Source organism: Salvelinus sp. IW2-2015, linkage group LG15 (assembly GCF_002910315.2).
Source record: "Salvelinus sp. IW2-2015 linkage group LG15, ASM291031v2, whole genome shotgun sequence".
Taxonomy (NCBI): domain Eukaryota; kingdom Metazoa; phylum Chordata; class Actinopteri; order Salmoniformes; family Salmonidae; genus Salvelinus; species Salvelinus sp. IW2-2015.
Window position 1 is genome coordinate 17,157,963 of NC_036855.1, and position 25,279 is coordinate 17,183,241.

At 43.7% G+C, this 25,279-nt stretch overlaps 1 protein-coding gene across 1 annotated transcript in view; it reads right to left on the minus strand.

Moving 5' to 3' along the window:
* The window catches only part of LOC111975037 (citron rho-interacting kinase-like), a 46,435-nt gene that overhangs the window by 6,707 nt on the left and 14,449 nt on the right, over nucleotides 1-25,279 (minus strand). Inside the window, exons 14-26 of the mRNA XM_024003195.1 lie at nucleotides 22,303-22,500; nucleotides 20,893-21,086; nucleotides 20,676-20,811; nucleotides 20,490-20,594; nucleotides 20,174-20,314; nucleotides 12,200-12,310; nucleotides 11,813-12,032; nucleotides 11,478-11,648; nucleotides 3,819-3,992; nucleotides 3,492-3,672; nucleotides 3,114-3,202; nucleotides 2,153-2,257; nucleotides 1,821-1,990 (exon numbers count right to left, since the gene is read on the minus strand). Of these exons, the coding sequence (XP_023858963.1) occupies nucleotides 1,821-1,990; nucleotides 2,153-2,257; nucleotides 3,114-3,202; nucleotides 3,492-3,672; nucleotides 3,819-3,992; nucleotides 11,478-11,648; nucleotides 11,813-12,032; nucleotides 12,200-12,310; nucleotides 20,174-20,314; nucleotides 20,490-20,594; nucleotides 20,676-20,811; nucleotides 20,893-21,086; nucleotides 22,303-22,500 (1,995 nt within the window). The remainder of the gene's footprint in view (nucleotides 1-1,820; nucleotides 1,991-2,152; nucleotides 2,258-3,113; nucleotides 3,203-3,491; nucleotides 3,673-3,818; nucleotides 3,993-11,477; nucleotides 11,649-11,812; nucleotides 12,033-12,199; nucleotides 12,311-20,173; nucleotides 20,315-20,489; nucleotides 20,595-20,675; nucleotides 20,812-20,892; nucleotides 21,087-22,302; nucleotides 22,501-25,279) is intronic.

Below are 25,279 nucleotides of genomic sequence, written 5' to 3' on the forward strand. Positions count from 1 at the left end.
AGAGACAGTGTATTCTGGCAGAGTGAACAGGGGGTAGAGAGACAGTGTATTCTGGCAGAGTGAACAGGGGGTAGAGAGACAGTGTATTCTAGCAGAGTGAACAGAGGGCAGATAGAAGCTACAGGGTGGGAGAAGTGAAAGTTGATGGTACTACCAGACCACTTGTCCTGGCTACAGGAAGGCCTATCACATGCATAGGTCTGGTTATATCCCTGTAATAGGTTTGTGATGAGTCTATGTTCATTCATCTTGAAAGTTCAACACCTCGCAGAAATCAGAAATCTAACATCTAAGTAAATCAATATTCAGCAAAAAGACTACCAAATGATCTAATCACAATACATCTAAGCAAAGATATTAAACAAAACACAATCATGTCTGATAGTTGCCAGGTGCTATAACAGTCAGACAATCACTTACAGTAAACACAACTTTGATATGACAATAGAGGAAAGAATAGTAAGGACTGTGGAGAAAACAGCGTGTGGTCACAGCAGGAAAGATGAACACACATTCAAGACAAACATGCACAGCATTATTCTCAATATTGTAATTCTAATGTTGTACTGTAATTGAAAATGTATTGTAATTGTAATTTCATTGTAATTGTCTGTATTAAATGCCTGTGTGTCTGGTATCAACAGGAAAGCAGACAAATGCAGCCTCGTAGGACTCTTTACCTGGACCAGAGGAGGCAGAACCATCTGTCTTTTGGACACAGCAGCCTATGTGCAGTGAAACCCCATAGAACGGGTAGAATAGAACAAATCAACAAAACATGCCCACATACAGGGACATACAGTATGACATGATGAAAAAGCAACAAACAGGTGTGAGAGAAAGAGAGAGCGAAAGAGACAGAGAGAGAAGAAGAGGGACAATTAACGACACATACAGTACAATAGACATCAGAGGTTGCTCACAAAACTTTACAACTGCAGTAAATTTACCACCTGATTTTTTTTTTTTAAACCATTAAAAAATCATTCATAAACATTTAATGGATGCATCATATTCATCACAAGTATGCTGTGTTAAAGAAAACAACTGATGGTAATTGTAAATGCACTGTGGTGGTAAAGTATTATGGATAAACCCCATACAGTAAAAATTATGTTTTAACACTTGATGAGTCAGACCTGAGGCAGCTAGACAGAGCAAATACCTTAAAAACATTAGCCAAGGGAAATAAGGGCCTATCCACCTGGCAGCCCTGACATCAATGACAGCTATTGGCTGAGGCTATTGTTAGGTTGAACTGGATTAGACATGAAGCTAGGGTTAGAGTTAGGGTTGTGCCTGGGGTTAGGGTTGAACTGGGATGTAGACATGAAGCTAGGGTTAGAGTTAGGGTTGTGCCTGGGGTTAGGGTTGAACTGGGATGTAGACATGAAGCTAGGGTTAGAGTTAGGGTTGTGCCTGGGGTTAGGGTTGAACGTGGATGGGACATGAAGCTAGGGTTAGAGTTAGGGTTGTGCCTGGGGTTAGGGTTGAAACGTGGATGTGGACATGAAGCTAGGGTTAGAGTTAGGGTTGTGCCTGTGGTTAGGGGTTGAAACGTGATGTGGACATGAAGCTAGGGTTAGAGTTAGGGTTGTGCCTGGGTTAGGGTTGAAACGTGGATGTGGACATGAAGCTAGGGTTAGAGTTAGGGTTGTGCCTGGGGTTAGGGTTGAAACGGGATGTGGACATGAAGCTAGGGTGCGAGTTAGCGTCAGGTAGATGTTAGGGCTAGGGTTAGGTTTAGGATTGGTGGAGTGTGTTTGTGTGTATTAGTAAGTAATTATACTCATTTAACTCCACAGTACTGTGGTACTCACTGCATCTGCCTCAGCCTTCTCCCGGGATGCTCGCCCCCCTGCCACCACAGACTCCAGCACGGCCACCCAGCGCTGCTTGTCTGGGAAACTGGGAGCCATGAAGTACAGAGTCTGTCCGGGCCAGCACGAGGTGTGGGGGTGGGACTCCAGTTTTAACACATACTGCACATCTACACACACACCACAGCACAGTGAGGGAACAAGGAGACAGTCCATTCCTAAGCAGATCATGATACTAATACGTAAAGCGCTAATTATAACCAGTTGAGGCACTATCCTAGCTCACCCACTGTGGCAGGGCTTTGCTCTGAGTGTGAGTAAGTTTGGTGTACCTGACTTGGCGGTGTTGGGCAGCTCAGACGCCCCTACAGCACCATGCACCATCACGTCTCCATCAGACAGACATAGCTCAAACTCCTCCAACGGCTTCACTGACTCTGAACAACACAAACGGAGAGAAATCAAAATGTACCCGAAAACMACACAGACCAAAATACACCACCTGGCAGCAATCAAGAACACTGTTAGTCCTGCAGAATAAGAATTGTTTGTTTTGAAAAATACTACTTGGAGTTCGACCTACAGTGAGCTCCAAAAGAATTGGGACAATCACAATTTGTTTTTCGCTTTGGCTCTGTACTTCAGCACTTTGGATTTTAAATTATACAATGACTGTGAGGTTAAAGTGCAGACTGTCATCTTTAATTTCAGAGTATTTTAATCCATATCGGGTGAACTTTTTTTGAATTACAGCACRTTTTGCACATAGTCCCCCCATTTTAGGGGACCAAAAGTATTGGGCCAAATTCCCTTATACGTTTATTAAAGTAGTCAAAAGTTTAGTATTTGGTCCCATATTCCAAGAACACAATGATTACATCAAGATTGTGACTCTACACGTTTGTTGGATGCATTTGCTGTTTGTTTTGGTTGTGTTTCAGATCATTTTGTGCCCAATAGAAATCAATGGTAAAATGACATGTATTGTGCCATTTTGGAGTCACTTTTATTGTAAATAAGAATAGAATATGTTTCTGAACACTCCTAAATTAATGTGGATGCTACCATGATTACGGATAGTTCTGAATGAACCGTGAATAATGTTGAGTGAGAAAGTTACAGACACACAAATATCATACCCCCAAGACATGCTAAACTCTCACCATTACAATTACATGGGAGGTTAGCATTGGGGGGGGGGGGGATATGATATTTGTGTCACTGTCCAAATACTTTTGGAGCTCACTGTATTTTATAATCAAATTTACTATAGGAACATTAAAGTTGTAGTACCTTCTCTGGGCTCTGTTTCGTAGATGGTCACCTTGGTCCCATCCAGCACCACATACTTCCTCTCCCAGCCCTGGCCACGCTTCACATTCCTGCAGAACACAAACATGTTTGTCACTGGGCCAGCAGCATAGACTACCACAGAGTCAGACAATCAATACCTGGGACAGATGAGCGTAATGCTTTAGTCTACAATTATACTTTGGCACTAGAGAGCCATCTCAGATGATATCAAATACAGTATGAGGGATCAGCAATCAGTCTACATTGATCAAGGGCAAGCAGACAGGCAGTGTTGATCTATAGTATAGTGCTATTAGTCAAATCTGTTTCACAGTAATAGAAAGTATGAAGTCCACACACCAGAGTTACCAGACCCACCTGGGCTGCTTCATCCACCCCTCCAGGCGAACATGTCCACTGGCCTCTTTGAGCTGCAGGCCAGGGGAACTGCCTTTGTCCCGGCACAGCCCCTCAGCCATATGCAAGGCACAGTCCCCAGGCATGCCGCACGTGGCAGGAAGACAGCGGGAGCATTTTGGATGGCACAAAGCGTGACATTCTGAAGGAGAGAAGAAAACACTTAAAGACAAGGACTGCCAGAAACACAATACTGTACAGGCTACCCTTCTGAAAAAGCCTTGCTCAACAGAAATGTGCCATGCCTAGTCAACGTGACAGGGAGTGGAAAGTTGGAATGTAGCATACCGATACAGGTGGCTGCCTGACGACCGAAGTGCACAGTATCCAGGCACACAGTACACTTGGCAGCCCTCATGTTGAGTCCCACGGTGAAGCAGTGAGGGGTGTTGTGGTGAATGCTCTCCCTCTGCCTCCCCCTCTCCCTGTCTCTCTGACTGTCCTTCATGCGATGGCCATACTCTGAACACAGCCAGAGAAGACAGTGAGTAGGGAAAGTATCCATAGCAACCACAATGATTGTATGAAGAAAAGAAAAAATCTGTGCARCATGCCATGTCAGCTGTGCAAGTGAGGCAACAAACAGGAAGCATCACCAACACAACGTTCACAAGGAGCTGAAGTAAAAAGGTAAATCATATTAATAGCATCATTCACCAGTGATCAGTTCATGACTGGAACTTAACACATGCATCCAGGAATCTTCTTATTGAGGGAATTGGATTCATATGTTCCAACAGTGCGGTATAGGCTGAAAAGCTGAAAAGAAAACACCTCTGTGTATGTATGGTGTGCAGGTCTGGGTTGAGTTGCAGTGGTTCAAGATGCAGGGCAGATAGCTGTGTGAGGGTCAATGGATTGGAGTGTAGGTCAACAGATGTAAAGAAAATTGCTTCAGATTTCCAAAGCTGAGCACTTAGAGGGAGGAAAGTTTAGCTCAACAACAGTGAACGATGTATGTAAATGTTTTCATTCTCATCTATCCAAGTAGAATACAGACACACAAACTGTATGTCACAAACAAATAATGGCTCCTTAACATGATAGGGTGATTTGATGTTAGCTGGTAATGTCTAATCATCCAATCTGCTGATTTGAATTTAATTTCTACAATGATTTACCTGACAGCAGCCAGGAATGAGCATTGATACAATATTACAACATGGTGGTAGACAATACTTTTACTATAAGCTACCAAGAAACATTTCTTTATGATTTATGTATGCATAGACATGTAAAGTTACTTTTGATGAATATACTCATTCATTGAAGTGAACACCAACTTCAGAGCTTGGGTAATTCAGTAAAGGGGCATTACTGGAAAGTGGAAGCTCCTATACAAACATTAAAAACCCAAACTTAGCATAGCATACTCTACATTAAAAAATAAATAAAAAACATTTAGCAGACACTCTTATCCAGAGAAATTTACAGGAGCCATTAGGGTTAAGTGCCTTGCTCAAGGGCACATTGAATCTGCACCAGCAACTTTTCAGTTACTGGCCCAACGTTCTAACTGCTAGGCTACCTGCCGCCCTAAAGATCTGCCATTTGATCCTAGTGCAGAGCTTTTCAAATCTGGCCCATTCGGAGTGTGGAAGAGGGTTAAAGGGATGGGACAGCAAACCAAGGGCTCCATGAGTTAGGAGAACTTACTTTCAAAAGTGACCCTCCTTCTCTCTGTTGAGTGTGAGAAAAAAGGACATAGGTCTAAGGCATTAGGAGGAAGATGAATATTTGCAGGATGGTGGCGGCCATCAGGAAAGCTTGCCTGGGTACTATTACAGTTCCAAGTAGCTTTATTATATACTGCATTATATGGAAATATGGACACATTGCTGAAGCCCACACAGAGGTCTCATCTGGTGGTGTGTGTGTTAGCTGTGCATAAGGTCTTTCTGTAAATAACGGGGCCAATGTGTGACATTGGGATACACATTTCTAAATGGTTTGCAACTAAAATAAAAAGGATATGTTTACAGTACACTACCGTTCAAAAGTTTGGGGTCACTTAAAAWTTTTCTTGTTTTTGAAAGAAAAGCAKATTTTTTTGTCCATTAAAATAACATAAAATTGATCAGAAATACAGTGTAGACATTGTTAATGTTGTAAATGACTATTGTAGCTTGAAACGGCAGATTTTTTATAGAATATCTACATAGGCGTACAGAGGCCCATTATCAGCAACCATCACTCCTATGTTCAATGGCACGTTATGTTAGCTAATCCAAGTGTATCATGTTAAAATTGCAACTGTTGTACTGATTAAAGAAGCAATAAAACTGGCCTTCTTTAGACTAGTTGAGTATTTGGAGCATCAGCATTTGTGGGTTTGATTACAGGCTCAAAATGGCCAGAAACAAAGAGATTTCTTCTGAAACTCGTCAGTCTATTCTTGTTCTGAGAAATTAAGGCTATTCCATGCGAGAAATTGCCATGAAACTGAAGATCTCATACAAAGCTGTGTACTACGCCCTTCACAGAACAGCACAAACTGGCTCTAAACAGAATAGAAAGAGGAGTGGGAGGCCCCGGTGCACAACTGAGCAAGAGGACAAGTACATTAGAGTGTCTAGTTTGAGAAACAAACGCCTCACAAGTCCTCAACTGGCAGCTTCATTAAATAGTACCCGCAAAACACCAGTCTCAACATCAACAGTGAAGAGGCGACTCCGGGATGCTGGCCTTCTAGCATGCCCTGTTCAAAAAATGCAGAACTGAGAACAGATATAGCCCTTGGTTCACTCCAGACCTGACTGCCCTTGACCAGCACAAAAACAACCTGTGGCGGACTGTAATAGCATCAAATAGTCCCCGCGATATGCAACTGTTCAGGGAAGTCAGGAACCAATACACGCAGTCAGTCAGGAAAGCAAAGGCTAGCTTTTTCAAGCAGAAATTTGCATCCTGTAGCTCTAACTCCAAAAYGTTTTGGGACACTGCAAAGTCCATGGAGAACAAGAGCACCTCCTCCCAGCTGCCCACTGCACTGAGGCTAGGTAACACGGTCACCACCGATAAATCCATGATATCGAAAATGTCATTAAGCATTTCTCAACGGCTGGCCATGCTTTCCTCCTGGCTACTCCAACCCCAGCCAACAGCTCCCCCCCCCCCCCCACAGGTACTCGCCCAAGCCTCCCCAGCTTCTCCTTCACCCAAATCCAGATAGCAGATGTTCTGAAAGAGCTGCAAAACCTGGACTCGTACAAATCAGCTGGGCTAGACAATCTGGACCCTCTCTTTCTAAAACTATCCGCCGCCATTGTTGCAACCCCTATTGCCGGCCTCTTCAACCTCTCTTTCGTATATCGTCCGAGGTCCCTAAAGATTGGAAAGCTGCCGCGGCCATCCCCCTCTTCAAAGGGGGTGACACCCTAGACCCAAACTGTTACAGACCTATATCCATCCTGCCCTGCCTATCTAAAGTCTTCGAAAGCCAAGTTAATAAACAGATCACTGACCATTCCGAATCCCACCGTACCTTCTCCGCTGTGCAATCCGGTTTCCGAGCCAGTCGCGGGTGCATCTCAGCCACGGTACTGAACGATATCATAACCACCATCAATAAAAGACAGTACATATGCAGCCGTCTTCATCGACCTGGCCAAGGCTTTCGACTCTGTCAATCACCATATTCTTATCGGCAGACTCAATAGCCTTGGTTTTTCTAATGACTGCCTGGTTCACCAACTACTTTGCAGACAGAGTTCAGTGTGTCAAATCGGAGGGCATGTTGTCCGGACCTCTGGCAGTCTTCACCACCCTGAACGGTTCCGACCTAGAATATGTGGACAACTATAAATACCTAGTTGTCTGGTTAGACTGTAAACTCTCCTTCCAAACTCATATTAAACATCTCCAATCCAAAATCAAATCTAGAATCGGCTTTCTATTTCGCAACAAAGCCTCCTTCATTCACGCCGCCAAACTTACCCTAGTAAAACTGARTATCCTACCGATCCTCGACTTTGGCGATGTCATCTACAAAATAGCTTCCAATACTCTACTCAGCAAACTGGATGCAGTCTATCACAGTGCCATCTGTTTTGTTACCAAATCACCTTATACCACCCACCACTGCGACCTGTATGCTTTAGTCGGCTGGCCCTGCTACATATTCGTCGCCAGACCCACTGGCTCCAGGTCATCTATAAGTCTAAGCTAGGTAAAGCTCCGCCTTATCTCAGTTCACTGGTCACGATAACAACACCCACCCGTAGCACACGTTCCAGCAGGTATATATCACTGATCATCCCCAAAGCCAACACCCCATTTGGCCGCCTTTCCTTCCAGTTRTCTGCTGCCAGTGACTGGAACAAATTGCAAAAATCGCTGAAGTTGGAGACTTTTATTTCCCTCACCAACTTTAAACATCAGCTATCTGAGCAGCTAACCGATCGCTGCAGCTGTACATAGTCCATCTGTAAATAGCACACCCAATCTACCTACCTCATCCCCATACTGTTTTTATTTACTTTTCTGCTCTTTTGCACACCAGTATCTCTACTTGCACATCATCATCTGCTCATTTATCACTCCAGTGTTAATCTGCTAAATTGTAATTATTCGCTCCTATGGCCTATTTATTGCCTACCTCCTCATGCCTTTTGCACACACTGTATATAGAATTTCTTTTTTTTCTACTGTGTCATTGACTTGTTTATTGTGTTATTGGCTTGTTTATTGTTTATTCCATGTGTAACTCTGTGTTGTTGTCTGTGTCACACTGCTTTGTTTTATCTTGGCCAGGTCGCAGTTGTAAATGAGAACTTCTTCTCAACTAGCCTACCTGGTTAAATAAAGGTGAAATAAAAAATAAAAAAATACAATCAACGATCCTGTGGCCAAAGTGGAGGCACAAGCACTTGTAGAGGAAGTTMGGTCCTATTTGTGAAGAAATGAATGTGGAGGCTGTTCTGAAAGAGAAGAGACTGAGAAACAGCAAGAGGCATTTCAGCTATGAGGCTCCTGTTGAACCAGTGACTGATGCACTGAAAAACCTTGAAGTCAACTACTTCAACATTGTGGTCAACTCCGCTGTTGACATCCATGGATGAGAGATTTGAAACACTCAACAAGTTGAAAACCAAATATGGAGTGCTGCTGAACTTCAGCACTGCCTCTCAGATGTCCAGTGAATCTTTAAAGGCTCACTGCATGGACGTCGAAAACACTCTAACCTTCAGAGATGACTGTGACATCAGTGGAATGGATCTGACACACGAGAATCAGAATTGACCTGATCTGCCATCAGATAAGATGACTGCCTTTGAGCTGCTTTCCTTTCTCTGTTATAAAAACCTGGAAGAACTCTATCCTATCCTTTTGGACAGCCCTAAGAATTGCAGTCACCCTACCAGTAACAGTAGAATCGTCAGAGAGGAGCTTTTTAAAATGAAAGCTCATCAAAAGGTCCCTGAGGTCTTCCATGTCACAGGAACGTTTGAATGGTCTGGCCATCATGAGCATAAATCATGACCTGGGGAAACGCATGTCCTATGATGACTTCCTTGATGATTTTGCCTCAAAGTGCAGAAGGGGAATATTTTGATAGTAAGATTTTAATTCAAACATTCAAATGTTTACACACTTAGTAACATTTAAGATTGTATGGCAGAAGTGCATGTGTGTAAATGCCTGCTTAACTAACTATGTGACATACATTCTCCATTTCTTCCAGACAGTCCAGACAGACTGGTGTCCATGCTGATGCTGAAAATGCCCAGGCTGTAGAGGGAACCAAAGTTAATCACACAGCTGTATAGGTTTTATTTGACTATTTTGAGACATATAGCTACAGCCATAGCCTATAGGCTTATGTTTACATTGTATAGCCAAAGCTAATTGTATAATATTGTGAGGACTGGACTAATTACCAGGCAGCAGAGCCAAAGCTCAATATTTTCTACAATTTCTTATGTTAATGTTAATATTCACTTATCTTAAGATTCTATAGAAAATATTGTATTCAATAAATATTGTTTGTTTATACCTCAAACTGTTTTAAAGGAGGGAGGATTGTAGTGGGAGCACTGGGGTGTCAGGTGTAACTGTGTGGCAATGGCAAATGGTTTACATGGCTCACGGGTCAGGTAGGAGGGCCCCTTAGCAGAATTTTCCTAGGGCCCCAGGGAGGTCAGAACCAGCTCTGGTTGTTGCATTGCATGTGAAATCACAACAGCTGTCCGTCACTTGACTGCCATTTGAAAAATTCCTTCCTGGATCAGATGATGTGTGAAAATATCACAGTGTATCTAATCAGCCGGACACCAATCGCACATCCAACAAGTARTATGCATAGTTATTGAAGAACCACATTAATGACAGTATCGATTTAGGTTTTAAGTATCATGGTAAGGTGACTCTTTCAGTTAGAAGCATTCGATTTTGCAATTGCATTAATTATTTAGGATTTTTTGTGCCCATGAAAACTGTTTTCACCCTGTAACATAAGGATACACAAACTGTTATATAATTACGCTGCATTTCTGAGATGTCTATATAAAAACCTGTCAGACAGCCAGATCCAGGATTCTTACAGGATTCAAGTTCAATGTCTAATTTAACTGATTAATGCTTAATATATGATATAACGACAACTAACGCTGCCATAAATGTACAGAAAAGTAATGTTTTATGACACACGATTTTGGAATTCATCAAGACACCGACCATGATAAAGGGTTAAACATTTCAATCAACTTGTGAATTGTATTGAATATAGCTATGATCCCCCTTATATCTTAATGTAATGACATGAAGAAAAATGGCAGATTATTATCAATTAACCTTAACCTTTATTTAACTAGGCAAGTCAGTTAAGAACAAATTCTTATTTACAATGACGGTCTACCAAAAGGCAAAAGGCCTCCTGCGGGGATGGGGGCTGGGATTCAAAATAAAAATAAATGAAACAAAAATACAGGACAAAACACACATCATGACAAGAGAGACAACACAACACTACATAAAGAGAGACCTAAGACAACAGCATGGCAGCAACACATGACAACACACCATGGTAGCAACACAACATGACAACAATATGGTAGCAACACAACATGGCAGCAGCACAACATGGTAGCAGCGCAAAACATGGTACAAACAGTATTGGAAACAGACAACAGCACAAAGGGCAAGAAGGTAGAGACAACAATACATCACGCAAAGCAGCCACAACTGTCAGTAAGAGTGTCCATGATTGAGTCTTCGAATGAAGAAATTGAGATACAACTGTCCAGTTTGAATGTTTGTTGCAGCTCGTTCCAGTCGCTAGCTGCAGCGAACTGAAAAGACGAGCGACCCAGGGATGTGTGTGCTTTGGGGACCTTTAACAGAATGTGACTGGCAGAATGGGTGTTGTATGTGGAGGATGAGGGCTGCAGTAGATATCTCAGATAGGGAGGAGTGAGACCTAAGAGGGTTTTATAAATAAGCATCAACCAGTGGGTCTTTGCGATGGGTATACAGAGATGACCAGTTTACATAAGAGTATAGAGTGCAGTGATGTGTCCTATAAGGAGCATTGGTGGCAAATCTGATGACCGAATGGTAAAGAACATCTAGCTGCTTACCTGCTGATCTATAAATGATGTCTCCGTAATCTAGCAGGATAGGATGGTCATCTGAATCAGGGTTAGTTTGACAGCTGGGGTGAAAGATTACGATAGAGGAAACCAAGTCTAGATGTAACTTTAGCCTGCAGCTTTGATATGTGCTGAGAGAAGGACAGTGTGCAGTCTAGCCATACTCCCAAGTACTTGTATGTGGTGACTACCTCAAGCTCTAAACCCTCAGAGGTAGTAATCACACCGTTGGGGAGAGAGGCATTCTTCTTACCAAACGTTTCAACAGCTGTAACAAGTTGTCCAGTGTAGGTAATCCTCACTGGTACCCTAGTTTATAGAAAGACCCATATACACTCCCATGTCCACAAGGACTCACCCTCAGGGGTGGCAGCCTCCTTCCTGCGGCTAGAGTTCGAGGTAGCCAGCAGGTTGCTCGGGCCCTGCTGGTGCTCAGGAGACTTCACCATGGCAGACATCATAATCTGCTGCCGCGTTGTGGCAGGGGTGTCAGGGGTACCACCATGGTCCACAGGTTTGTACTGGACCGCTGGATGTGTGTATAGAGAGAGAGAGAGAGAAATCATAAAGGGAAAGTCATTAGACCTGGTGTGAGTTTGATGTGCTACTTGTTGTGAGATAGCATGTGCTGGACCACAGCAGTGGTCTTCAGTGGGATTATTTCCTGTTTATTTGAGATGACAGTGTCCTCACCCTCCTCTCGTAGGGAGCGCAGCTCCAGTCTCATCTTCTGCAGTGCATCCTCCAGTTCAGAGCAGCGGGTGCGCTCCTTGTCCAGGGACACTTTCATGTCACTGTACTGCAGGGGCACCGGCTTCATGGAGGGTGCAGGGGACACCTGCTGGGGCACCTGGGACTGGCCCTGGGCTGCCATGGCAGCCAGCAGGTCCTCTCTGCGCCGCCCAAATAGACCCTGGGACAAACACACACAAACACACACACAACTGTCACTGAAAAACATTCTGAGAAAATATTTGGAATAAAATTAAAAGGTCCATGAAAAGGTGCTCTAGAAATGGTAATGTATGTATTAATGCACTCTGTGTCTCTGTACCTGTATTGTGAGCTGTCCAGTCTCACCTTTTTCTTCTTGGAGCCCCCCTGGTCCACCCTGGCCTGGAGGAAGTCTATSAGTTTGGATTGCTGGGTGATGGTCCCCTCCAACTTCACTTTCTCATGGGAGAACACAGCCTGCAGGTGGAGCTAAGTGAACATTACTAAGGCATTGAATTTCTACTCATGTACCTCTGTGTGTGTGTGTGTGTGCGTGTGTGTGTGTGTGTGTGTGTGTGTGTGTGTGTGTGTGTGTGTGTGTGTGTGTGTGTGTGTGTGTGTGTGTGTGTGTGTGTGTGTGTGTGTGTGTGTGTGTGTGTGTGTGTGTTGTGTGTGTGTGGTGTGTGTGTGTGTGTGTGTGTGTGGTGCGTGTGCGTGTGCATTTGTGTGTGTGTGTGCATCAGTGTTAATTCTGGTACTCTTTTTAGATTTAGTCTAGTCTTAGTCATTTTGACTAAAATATCATTAAGTCACATTGTTTTCATAATATAATGATTTAGTCTAGTTATTCAAAATGACGAAAATAGTGGGCCATTTAAGTAAACTGAATGCCCTTTCTTTTTAGTCATATTTTAGTCACATCACATTTGTATTGCCTCATTAACCTATAGTAAACATAAATCACTGACTTCCATGTGCACAAACATACATAGCCTTGTCCTACCAACATATTTTTCGGCTTAACATCTGTTGTGGAAATTCTTACACAACGATTCTCTTCCCAACAGCCAAATTGTCGGTAGAACACATTACTCTGCAGCAGATAATACATCACACCCCTTGACAAGGGCTCCAGACACATTTTTTCCACGGTGCCACCAACTTTTTCAGTGGCACCAGCCCATGATTTTGTAGCACCAAATTTTTGTTATCATTCATCTTATAAAGTAATTCACAGTGCTTTAGACTGTGTAATCGACTAATGAGATGGTAGGCTATTCAATAAATAAGTTGTTTCATCTAACATGTCCAAGCAGGAATGCATGATTCAAGATATTTTGATGTGCAACCTAATCCAGTGATTGTCATGAATTGTGAGATGACAATAGGGTAGTGTTGTTTGGTATATTTTAATGTTAAAATAGGGCTTCAGAATATTCTGAATTGTTTTGTTCAGTAAATATGAATTTTCATACATCTTTGTGTGCACTAATATCATATGCAAATTTATTTTGGGGCTTATTCACCACATGAGGAAGTGAACTCTAAACACATTAGCTAGCTCTCTAATTAAGCATTAAGGCATGGGGGGGGTGCCTGGATACAGCCCTTAGCCATGTTATTTTGGCCATAAAACACAACCCCTCGAGTGCCTTATTGCTTAATTAGAGATCTAGCTGATGTGTTTAGAGTTTTCACTTCCTCATGTGGTGAATTCTGGAGCCCTATTTTAACAGTAAAATATAACAAACAACAATACTCTATTGTCAGCTCAAAATTCATGACAATGGCTAATGCGCATTTCGCGCACTTCGTAATTTAAAGCCATATCAAATATATGGGTTGTAAAATACAGTAGTTGCTATTGAGTTCAATATTAAGAGATTACAAATACAAATTATACCCACAGAAAGCTGAGAACAACAGTTGTTGTTTTCATCGCTATGTATTTCCCGCAATTTGACTTTTTAATCTTATACAACTAGAAGCCTTTTTCCTCTCGTTCGGAGCGCACATCAAGTGGCTCGCTCATCACAGCAGCAGGCCCCAGCAGAACAGGACCCAGCAAAACAGGCCCAGGGGCTGGACAGACACTTTTGTTACAGGAATTTTTTTGAAACTTGTGAGTTTGAAACTCGCACGCGACCAATTGCAAATTGAACTTGCACAGCCAAGTCAAAGGGTCATAAAATGCCACTTAATGGTTGCAGTCTGGAGCCCTGCCCTTACAAAAAAAGATTGCGGTTTTGAAACTGCAGTAAAAGTGCAGTTTAACTGCAGTTATATTGCATCTAAATGCAGTTACACAGCAAAATTACTGCAGTAAAAAAAACGGTGTTATTCTGGCCACAATCACCCGACCTCAACGCAATTGAGATGGTTTGGGATGAGTTGGACTGCAGAGTGAAGGAAAAGCAGCCAACAAGTGCTCAGCATATGTGGGAACTACTTCAAGACTGTTGGAAAAGCATTCCTCATGAAGCTGGTTGAGAGAATGCCAAGAGTGTGCAAAGCTGTCATCAAGGCAAAGGGTGGCTACTTTGAAGAATCTCAAATATAAAATACATTTTGATTTGTTTAACACTATTTTGGTACTACATGATTCCATATACAGTGGGGAGAACAAGTTTGCAGGTTAAGTCATTAATTTGCATTTTATTGCATGACATAAGTATTTGATCACCTACCAACCAGTAAGAATTCCAGCTCTCACAGACCTGTTAGTTTTTTTTTAAGAAGCCCTCCTGTTCTCCACTCATTACCTGTATTAACTGCACCTGTTTGAACTCGTTACCTGTATAAAAGACACCTGTCCACACACTCAATCAAACAGACTTCAACCTCTCCACAATGGCCAAGACCAGAGAGCTGTTTAAGGATATCATGGATAAAATTGTAGACATGCACAAGGCTGGGATGGGCTACAGGACAATAGGCAAGCAGCTTGGTGAGAAGGCAACAACTGTTGGTGCAATTATTAGAAATGGAAGAAGTTCAAGATGACGGTCAATCACCCTCGGTCTGGGGCTCCATGCAAGATCTCACCTCGTGGGGCAACAATGATCATGAGGAAAGTGAGGGATCAGCCCAGAACTACACGGCAGGACCTGGTCAATGACCTGAAGAGAGCTGGGACCACAGTCTCAAAAAAACCATTAGTAACACACTACGCCATCATGGATTAAAATCCTGCAGCGCACGCAAGGTCCCCCTGCTCAAGCCAGCGCATGTCCAGGCCCGTCTGAAGTTTGCCAATGACCATCTGGATGATCCAGAGGAGGAATGGGAGAGAGTCATGTGGTCTGATGAGACTAAAATAGAGCTTTTTGGTCTAAACTCCACTCACCGTGTTTGGAGGAAGAAGAAGGATGAGTACAACCCCAAGACCATCCCAACCGTGAAGCATGGAGTGGAAACATCATTCTTTGGGGATGCTTTTCTGCAAAGGCGACAGGACACTGCACCGTATTGAGAGGAGGATGGATGGGGCCATGTATCGCGAGATCTTGGCCAACAACCTCCTTCCCTCAGTAAGAGCATTGGAAGATGGGTCGTGGCTGGGTCTTCCAGCATGACAACGACCCGAAACACACAGCCAGGGCAACTAAGGAGTGGCTCCGTAAGAAGGGCATCCTGCCACCAGGCTGGAGTCCTACGCCAGCCGCTCGGCCACCAACCCCAAGCCACCCTCAACAACCCCTCAAGGTCCTGGAGTGGCCTAGCCAGTCTCCAGACCTGAACCCAATAGACAATCTTTGGAGGGAGCTGAAAGTCCGTATTGCCCAGCGATAGCCCCGAAACCTGAAGGATCTGGAGAAGGTCTGTATGGAGGAGTGGGCCAAAATCCCTGCTGCAGTGTGTGCAAAACCTGGTCAAGAACTACAGGAAACGTATGATCTCTGTAATTGCGAACAAAGGTTTCTGTACCAAATATTAAGTTCTGCTTTTCTGATGTATCAAATACTTATGTCATGCAATAAAATGCAAATGAATGACTTAAAAATCATACAATGTGATTTTCTGGATTTTTGTTTTAGATTCTGTCTCTCACAGTTGAAGTGTACCTATGATAAAAATTACAGACCCCTACATGCTTTGTAAGTAGGAAAACCTGCAAAATCGGCAGTGTATCAAATACTTGTTCTCCCCACTGTATGTTATTTCATAGTTTTGATGTCTTCACTATTATTCTACAATGTAGAAAATAGTAAAAAATAAAGAAAAACCCTGGAATGAGTAGGTGTGTCCAAACTTTTGGCTGGCACTGTAAGTATTCACACCCCTGAGTCAATACATGTTGGAATCACCTTTGGCAGTGATTACAGCAGAGAGTCTTTCTGGGTAAGTCTCTAAGAGCTTTGCACACCTGGAGTGTACAATATTTGCACATTATTCTTTAAAAAATTCTTCAAGCTCTGTCAAGTTGGTTGTTGATCATTACAAGACAGCCATTTTCAAGTATTGCAATAGATTTTCAAGCAGGTATAATAACAAACTGTAAATACGAAGAAAATAGTTAAATAACGAGCGTAGTTGGTTTACCCATGGAAAAATACAGGAATCTTCCAGACAAACGAAACACCTTTTTTGCCCGCTTTGAGGATAATACAGTGCCACTGACGTGGCCTGCTACCAAGGACTGTGGGCTCTCCTTCTCCGTGGCTGACGTGAGCAAGACATTTAAACGTGTTAACCCTCGCAGGGCTGCCGGCCCAGACGGCATCCCTAGCTGGGTCCTCAGAGCATGCGCAGACCAGCTGGCTGGTGTGTTTACAGACATATTCAATCTCTCACTATCCCAGTCTGCTGTCCCCACATGCTTCAAGATGGCCACCATTGTTCCTGTACCCAAGAAGGCAAAGGTAACTGAACTAAATGACTATCGCCCCGTAGCACTCACTTCTGTCATCATAAAGTGCTTTGAGAGACTAGCCAAGGATCATATCACCTCCCCCTTACCTGTCACCCTAGACCCACTTCAATTTGCTTACCGCTCCAATAGGTCCACAGACGATGCAATCGCCATCACACTGCACACTGCCCTATCCCATCTGGACAAGAGGAATACCTATGTAAGAATGCTGTTCCTTGACTACAGCTCAGCATTCAACACCATAGTACCCTCCAAGCTCATCATTAAGCTTGAGGCCCTGGGTCTCAACCCTGCCCTGTGCAACTGGGTCCTGGACTTCCTGATGGGCGTCCCCAGGTGGTGAAAGTAGGAAACAACATCTCCACTTCACTGATCCTCAACACTGGGGCCCCACAAGGGTGCATGCTCAGCCCCCTCCTGTACTCCCTGTTCACCCATGACTGCGTGGCCATGCATGCCTCCAACTCAATCATCAAGTTTGCAGATGACTCACCGTGTTTGAGTGTTTACAGTAGTGTTTACAGTAGTAGGCTTGATTACCAACAACGACGAGACAGCCTACAGGGAGGAGGTGAGGGTACTCGGAGTGTGGTGTCAGGAAAACAACCTCTCACTCAACGTCAACAAAATAAAGGAGCTGATCGTGGACTTCAGGAAACAGCAGAGGGAGCACCCCCCCTATCCACATTGTTGGGACAGCAGTGGAGAAGGTGGAAAGTTTTAAGTTCCTCGGCGTACACATCACAGACAAACTGAAATGGTCCACCCACACAGACAGTGTGGTGAAGAAGGCGCAACAGCGCCTCTTCAACCTCCGGAGGCTGAAGAAATTTGTCTTGTCACCCAAAACCCTGACAAACTTTTACAGATGCACAATTGAGAGCATCCTGTCGGGCTCAATCACCACCTGGTACGGCAACTGCATCACCCACAACCGCAAGGCTCTCCAGAGGGTGGTGCAGTCTGCACAACGCATCACCGGGGGACAAACTACCTGCCCTCCAGGACACCTACAGCACCCGATGTCACAGGAAGGCCAAAAAGATCATCAAGGACAACAACCACCCGAGCCACTGCCTGTTCACCCCACTACCATCCAGAGGGTGGGGTCAGTACAGGTGCATCAAAGCTGACCCCGACAGACTGAAAAATAGCTTCTATCTCAAGGCCATCAGACTGTTAAACAGCCATCACTAGCACAGAGAGGCTGCTGCCTACATACAAACTTGAAATCATTGTCCACTTTAATAAATGGATCACTAGTCAATTCAATAATTCCACTTTAATAATGTTTACATATCTTACATTATTCATCTCATATGTTTATACTCGATTTTATACCATCTATTGCATCTTGCCTATGCCGCTCTGTCATTGCTCATCCATATATTTATATGTATATATTCTTACTCTTATTCCATTCCTTTACTTAGATTTGTGTGTATTAGGTAGTTGTGGAATTGTTAGAATACATGTTAGATATTGCTGCACTGTCGGAACTAGAAGCGCAAGCATTTCGCAACACTCGCAATAACATCTGCTAACCATGTGTATGTGACCAATACATTTGATTTGATTTGATTGGCTGAGCTAATGGATGGGCTGGACATGCCGAGAGATGAGTTCAGATTGGTCTGACATGCTTCTGTCTATAACATGAGCTGCAAAGTATGTGCGGAAAATCATGTCTACCGTGGCTTTTTTTGAAAGATACCATGAAAACTGAAAAAGTTTTGCTACTGCTCTCAACATTGCTGCCCTGAAGTTAATAGCTCTATCGGTGTCGTTGTCACGGAAGAAGTTGACAGAGTTTTGAAATCAGTGGAATGCCATGTGGAAGCAGAGAGATGATTGCCAAATGCGGAGAGAGTCCAAAAAGAGAACACAGTAAGAAGGCTGTTGTATAAAACACCTGTCTCCGGATTACATCTTCAAACTAAGGGCAACCATGGCATCCATGACAGAGAGAGAAGCATTCATCCATGTATACGGGTAAGAGTCTAGCTACATTTTCAGATATTATAAGTTTCTAATTTTGTCAGAAATTCATTTTCATTGCAAGTTCAAGTGTACTGTTAGCTAGTTAAAGTTATCTGGCTTGCTCACTAGCTAACATTACGTGTATGATCTGTTTAGGAGTTCTAGAAAGAGGCCCGAGTTCCAGAGTTGAATTTCTGAGTTGGATGACTGTTCAAATCGATTTTTCCCAGTCTGAGTTTGTTTCTTCAGAGTTCCCAGTTGTTTTGAACACGGCATTAGAGTTGGGATTATGGTTAATCGTTTAGCTAGCTAGCTAGCTACATGTCTAAACAACACACTCCACTATGCAAGTAACCATTTCACTGTACCGTTTACACCTTCTGTATCCTGTACATGTGACAAAMAAACGTAGATTTTATTTGATATAGTGTGTGTTTACCAGAGACGGTAATGTGAAGAACAATAAGACCTTCACCAAAGTCAGTTTAGGATATAGGCCAAGGACTACAGTTAATTTTTACTACTACTTTTTGCTACTACTTTCACCGCTTTTAGTCTTGAAATCTTTGGTTGTTTACTACACTGTGAATCGTCAAAGAGATGGGTGAGGCTAAGGCTTAAGAGGGTGTGAACGATGCTGACTGGGTGTAGATAAAGAAGAGCTCTCCAGTAGGTGTACCAGAAATTCACGGGCCATTTTCTCCAAAGTGGGGTAACAAGTTTATCAACTTTCAAAGCAGGATTACTTTCTCAATGTTTCTCAAATGCAGTGTACCGTTTTCTAGCTCAGTCTCTACTTTTAACCAATGTAAAAAACACCCTTACAAATTTGTCTACAGTGCATTTGGAAAGTATTCAGACCCCTTCCCTTTTCCCACATTTTGTTACGTTACAGCCTTATTCTWAAATTGATTAAATAAAAAAATCTCAGGACCTTAGACTGGGGCAAAGGTTCACCTTCCAACAGGAAAACAATCCTAAGCACACAGCCAAAATAACGCAGTAGCGGCTTCGGAAAACAAGTATCTGAATGTCCTTGAGTGGCCCAGCCAGAGCCCGGACTTGAACCCGATCGAACATCTCTGGAAAGACCAGAAAATAGCTATGCAGCGACGCTCTCCATCCAACCTGACAGAGCTTGAGAGGATCTGCAGAGAAGAATAGGAGAAAATCCCCAAATACAGGTGTGCCAAGCTTGTAGCGTCATACCCAAGAAGACTCGAGGCTGTAATCGCTGCCAGAGGTGCTTCAACAAAGTACTGAGTAAAGAGTATGAATACTTGTGTAAATGTAAATGTTTTTGCTTTGTCATTATGGGGTATTGTGTGTAGATGGATGAGGAAAACAAACAATTGAATCAATTTTAGAATAAAGCTGTAACATAGCAAAATGTGGAAAAAGTCAAGGGGTCTGAATACTTTCCGAATGGACTGTATSTGTGTGTTTGCTCATGCATGCGTGTGTGTGTGTGTGTGTGTGTACAGTACCTGGATGTTCTCCAGCTGGTACTCCAGGTCAGTCCTCTCAGACTTCAGCAGGTCAGTCTGGTCCAGAGCGTCCTGCAGCCCCTGGGTTAGTCGGAAGATGTGGCTCTTCTGAACATCTAACTGCTGCTGCAGGTTTCCTTGCTGAGGGAGGGACACAAACAGTATCAACAGACATTCTGTGATATTTCACTTCTCACAAGACAAACAAACATACTCGGTTATAATAGAGGAGTTTTTATTAAGCCCAGGTATGTGACATTATATGATATAAATAACTCAAATATATCACGGGCAGAATAAGAATAACGTAGCCTACGTCATCCAGCAGCCTCTGCTTCTGCTCCCTCTCAGTCTCCAGCTTCTGCTGCAGACTCCTTGAATTCATCTCCAGCATGGCATGCTTCTTCTCCAGGTCATTCAGCTAGAGGGACAGAGACAGGATGTACGGGTCTGCTTTAGACAGAGAGATAGACAGAGAGACAGACAGACACATAAGGCTCACTGTGTCAGAGAGGTTCTCTGCTTTGAGTTTCTGGTCCTTGAGGGCCTCCTGCAGGGCCAGAATCTCAGCCTTGTGCTCCTTCACTGCCTGCTCAATAGACTGACGAGCCTCCGAGTTGCGCAGGTCAGCACGTAGCCTGAAGAGGAATAAGAGAGGGGACCATATGAGTGTGTGTTTGTGTATTTGTGTATGTTGTGTGTGTGTGTGTGTGTGTTACCTGTTCTGCTTCTCGTTGTCCAGCAGTCTCTGGATCTCCCTGGTCCTTCTCTCAGCCTGGTTCTTCTCTTCCTCCAGGGCTCCCCTCCAGGCATCCCATTGCCTCTCCTTCTCCAGCAACTCATCATTCAGGGTCTCCAGCTCCAGGACCTGCTCCTCCAGCATGGTGCACGTGGTCTTCAGCGTCTCAATGTTCTAACACAGAACATGGAAAACATAGGACGGGTTACATGAGAATAGAAGTCATGTTATTCAACTGTTCAGTTCTGTTCTAACAGACAACATGAATATCTTAGAGAGATTGTAAGAGATAAACTTACATGAGACAACTATTTAAGGTACTTTTAATAGAGTTTTGTGGTCCTAATGATGACTGTTCTGAAGTCAGCCCTCTGAGTAATGGACATAGTATCCCAAACCAAAGTCAGTAACGTCAGATTCTGATCATCAGGAACATTGACATTCAATGGGTTGTGCTCCACAGTTAAAAATAGATACAAGTAACTTTGAGAGATAGGGCACATACTGAGCTACGTCTGTATGTTTCCTATTTCCTTTGCTTGAGACAAACACTGGGATAAAAATATAGCAGCAGCAGCACCATGGTCCTCTGAAGTCCACACATCCAGGGCTGACACGACCTGGGAACGATGCGGATGACACATCCCTCCCACTCATGGTCGGATCCCTCTATGACTTCCATCCCTGGTTACACAACCACTAGCTAGGAAAGAGAGACTAAGAGCTCTAGCTACTGAACGCCTACACACACACCATCCCACAGGGGCAGAGCACAGCATCACACAGCCTCCTCCCTCCCTCCGCCCACCCTCCCCTCCCCTCTCCTCTCCTCCCTTCCTTCCAGCCTTCCTTCCTCCCTACCGCCCTCTCCTTCCTCCCTCCCTCCCCTCTCCTCTCCTCAATCCGCTAACTGAGCTGGAGATACATAACAAAAGAACAGTCAAGTATCTTCTGCCTGATTTATACTCTCTCCACTCAATCACATTAGCTGGTATAGTGTGTGTGTGTGTGCAAGTCTGTGTAACCTATAATTGATTGTTGAGGAGTATGGAGAGATGTGTGTGTCAGTTTGTGTGTTTGGGGGTATGTGAAATGAAATGTCTGTGAAAGAAAAAGAAAAATAGAGAGAGAGAGAGAGAGCTCTCTATTATGCCCATTCTGTTAACATGTTAGAGTGTGTTTGTTCTATACGGTACTATGTACCTATGGTCATGAGTGAGTGTGAGTGTATGTGTCACACCTGGGGTTCCCTGGTTTTCCAGAAATCCTGGTTGGAGGATACCAGATCTCCTGCTTATTCCCTCCTGATTCCGGGATCCTCCGAACCGGGATTTTGGGAAAACCAAGAAGTGTATTGAAAGTTTGCAGAATTTTGCAACCCTAGTCACACCTGTTTTTGGTTGTTGAGGTGCATCTCGCGGTCAGCCACCTCGTGGCGGAGGCGGTCCACATCCTGACCCAGATGCAGGCGGTCCTCTGTCTCGTCCGTGGCCTCGTCCAGCTGCTTGGACAGGTAGAAGTTCTGACGGTTCAGCTCAGAGTTCTCCTGGGTCAGCTGGGTCAGCTGCTCCTCCAGGTCTGTGATCACCTGAGGGAAGGAGGGTGGGAGACATATTATACTAGGCTCATTACCAGCTTCTACACAATATTATATAATTTGAATGTATACTACTGCAAGATGTATTGATGTACAGTGTATTCGGAAAGTATTCAGACCCCTTCCCTTTTTCTAACATTTTCAGACCCTTTGCTATTAGTCTCGAAATTGAGCTTTCCAATGATCATCCTTGAGATGTTTCTACAACTTGGAGTCCACCTGTGGTCAATTCAATTGATTGGACATGATTTGGAAAGGCACACACCTGTCTAAATAAAGTCCAACAGTTGACAGTGCATGTCAGAGCAGAAACCAAGGCATGAGGTCGAAGGAATAGTAGAGCTCCGAGACAAGATTGTGTCGAGGCACAGATCTGGGGAAGGTTACCAAAAAATGTCTGCAGCATTGAATGTCCCCAAGAACACAGTGGCCTCCATCATTCTTACATGGAAGAAATGTGGGCCTCCCGAGTGTTGCAGCGTTCTAAGGCACTGCATTGCAGTGTTGCGGAGTCACTACAGCCTGGGGTTCGAACCCAGGCTGTGTCATTACGGGCCGTGACTGGGAGTCGCATAGTTTGGAACCACCAAGACACTTCCTAGAGTTGGCTGCCCGGCCAATCTGAGCAATCGGGTAAGAAGGGTCTTGGTCAGGGGGGTGACCAAGAACTAATGGTCATTCTGACAGAGCCCCAGAGTTCCTCTGTGGAGATGGGAGAATGTTCCAGAAGGACAACCATCTCTGCAGCACTCAACCAATCAGGCCTTTATCGTAGAGTGGCCAGACAGAAACCACTCCTCAGTAAAAGGCATATGAAAGCCCGCTTGGAGTTTGCCAAAAGGTACCTAAAGGACTCTCAGACCATGAGAAACAAATTTCTCTGGTCTGATTAAACCAAGCTTGAACTCTTTGGCCTGAATGCCAGACCGCTCACAAGTCCTCAACTGGCAGCTTCATTAAATAGTACCCGCAAAACACCAGTCTCAACGTCAACAGTGAAGAGGAGATGCAGGCCTTCTAGGCAGAGTTCCTCTGTCCAGTGTCTGTGTTCTTTTGCCCATCTTAATCTTTTATTTTTATTGGCCAGTCTGAGATATAGCTTTTTCTTTGCAACTCTGCCTAGAAGGCCTGCATCCCAGAGGCGCCTCTTCAATGTTGACATTGAGACTGGTGTTTTGCGGGTACTATTTAATGAAGCTGCCAGTTGAAGACTTGTGAGGCATCTGTTTCTCAAACTAGACACTCTAATGTACTTGTCCTCTTGCTCAGTTGTGCACCGGGGCCTCCCACTCATCTTTCTATTCTGTTTAGAGACAGTTTGCGATGTTCTGTGAAGGGAGTAGTACACAGCGTTGTACGAGATCTTCAGTTTCTTGGCAATTTCTCACATGGAATAGCCTTCATTTCTCAGAACAAGAATAGACTGATGAGTTTCAGAAGAAAGTTTGGTTACTGATGGTTGCTGATAATGGGCTTCTGTACGCCTATGTAGATATTCCATTAAAAATCAGCCGTTTCCAGCTACAATAGTCATTTACAACATTAACAATGTCTACACTGTATTTCTGATCAATTTGATGTTATTTTAAAAATGGACAAAAATGTGCTTTTCTTTCAAAAACAAGGACATTTTTAAGTGACCCCAAACTTTTGAACGGTAGTGTATATTTCTTTACAGTTATTTACATATGTACAAGAGTAATTGTATTCTGTTGTATTGGTTAGTATTGGATTACGCTATTGACTGCAAGTACCAGAATGCCTTGCGACAGGAAGTAAGATAAACGAGAACGTGCCAGTTAAGTACAAGTGACAAGTGCAAGTGACTGGCTTTCGCTAGCAACTTTCTTTTATTGTTTTGTGGAATCTAAAGTAGTAAAATGTAACGTGAACCAGTATTACTGAAAATAAGCTTTCATCTCAAAACCGACATCCCGAGTCATTACTTTGAAGATAGTTTTCTACAGGGGATGTTTCTCAGCAGTAGGCACTGGGAGACTAGTCAGATGAACGGAGCACAGAGAGATCCTTGATGAAAACCTGCTCAAGAGCTCTCAGGACCTCAGACTGGGGGCGAAGGTTCACCTTCCAACAGGACAACGAAGCTAAGCACACAGCCAAGACAACGCAGGAGTGGCTTTTGGACAAGTCTCTGTCTTTGAGTGGCCCAGCCAGAGCCCGGACTTGAACCCGATCGAACATCTCTGAAGAGACCTGAAAATAGCTATGCAGCGACGCTCCCCATCGAACCTGACAGAGCTTGAGAAGATCTGCAGAGAAGAATGGGAAAAACTCCCCAAATACAGGTTATAGGGTCATAGCGTCAAGCTTATAGCGTCATACACAGGAAGACTTGAGTCTGTAGGGAATCACCCTGTTGCAGGAGAACTTTTCTGTAATGCAGTAAAATGTCAAACTTCTAGTGTATTTGAGGTTTAAAAAGGCTTCTGAAGTTTCTAATTTCCATTTTGAAATTTCAGACTTGATTTTCCCTTATGAAAAATGCATCAACCCCTACAAAAATGTCCATTAATTATAATCCACATTTCCTGTTGCTGCAGGATTCTTTTTCCTGCTGTAGCAAACTGGCTGAAATTAAGATCCTCCATCTGTATGTAGTGAAATGAAATGATCAATCAATGGGAGAGGGGCATATGACTCATAATTTAAATGGCCGTTGACGGACAAGAGTGAAAAGTCCTCACCAGCACCTTGCTGGATAGCCATACACTTGAGACAATCAATGTGAGTTTCCTTCGTGAATGCTACA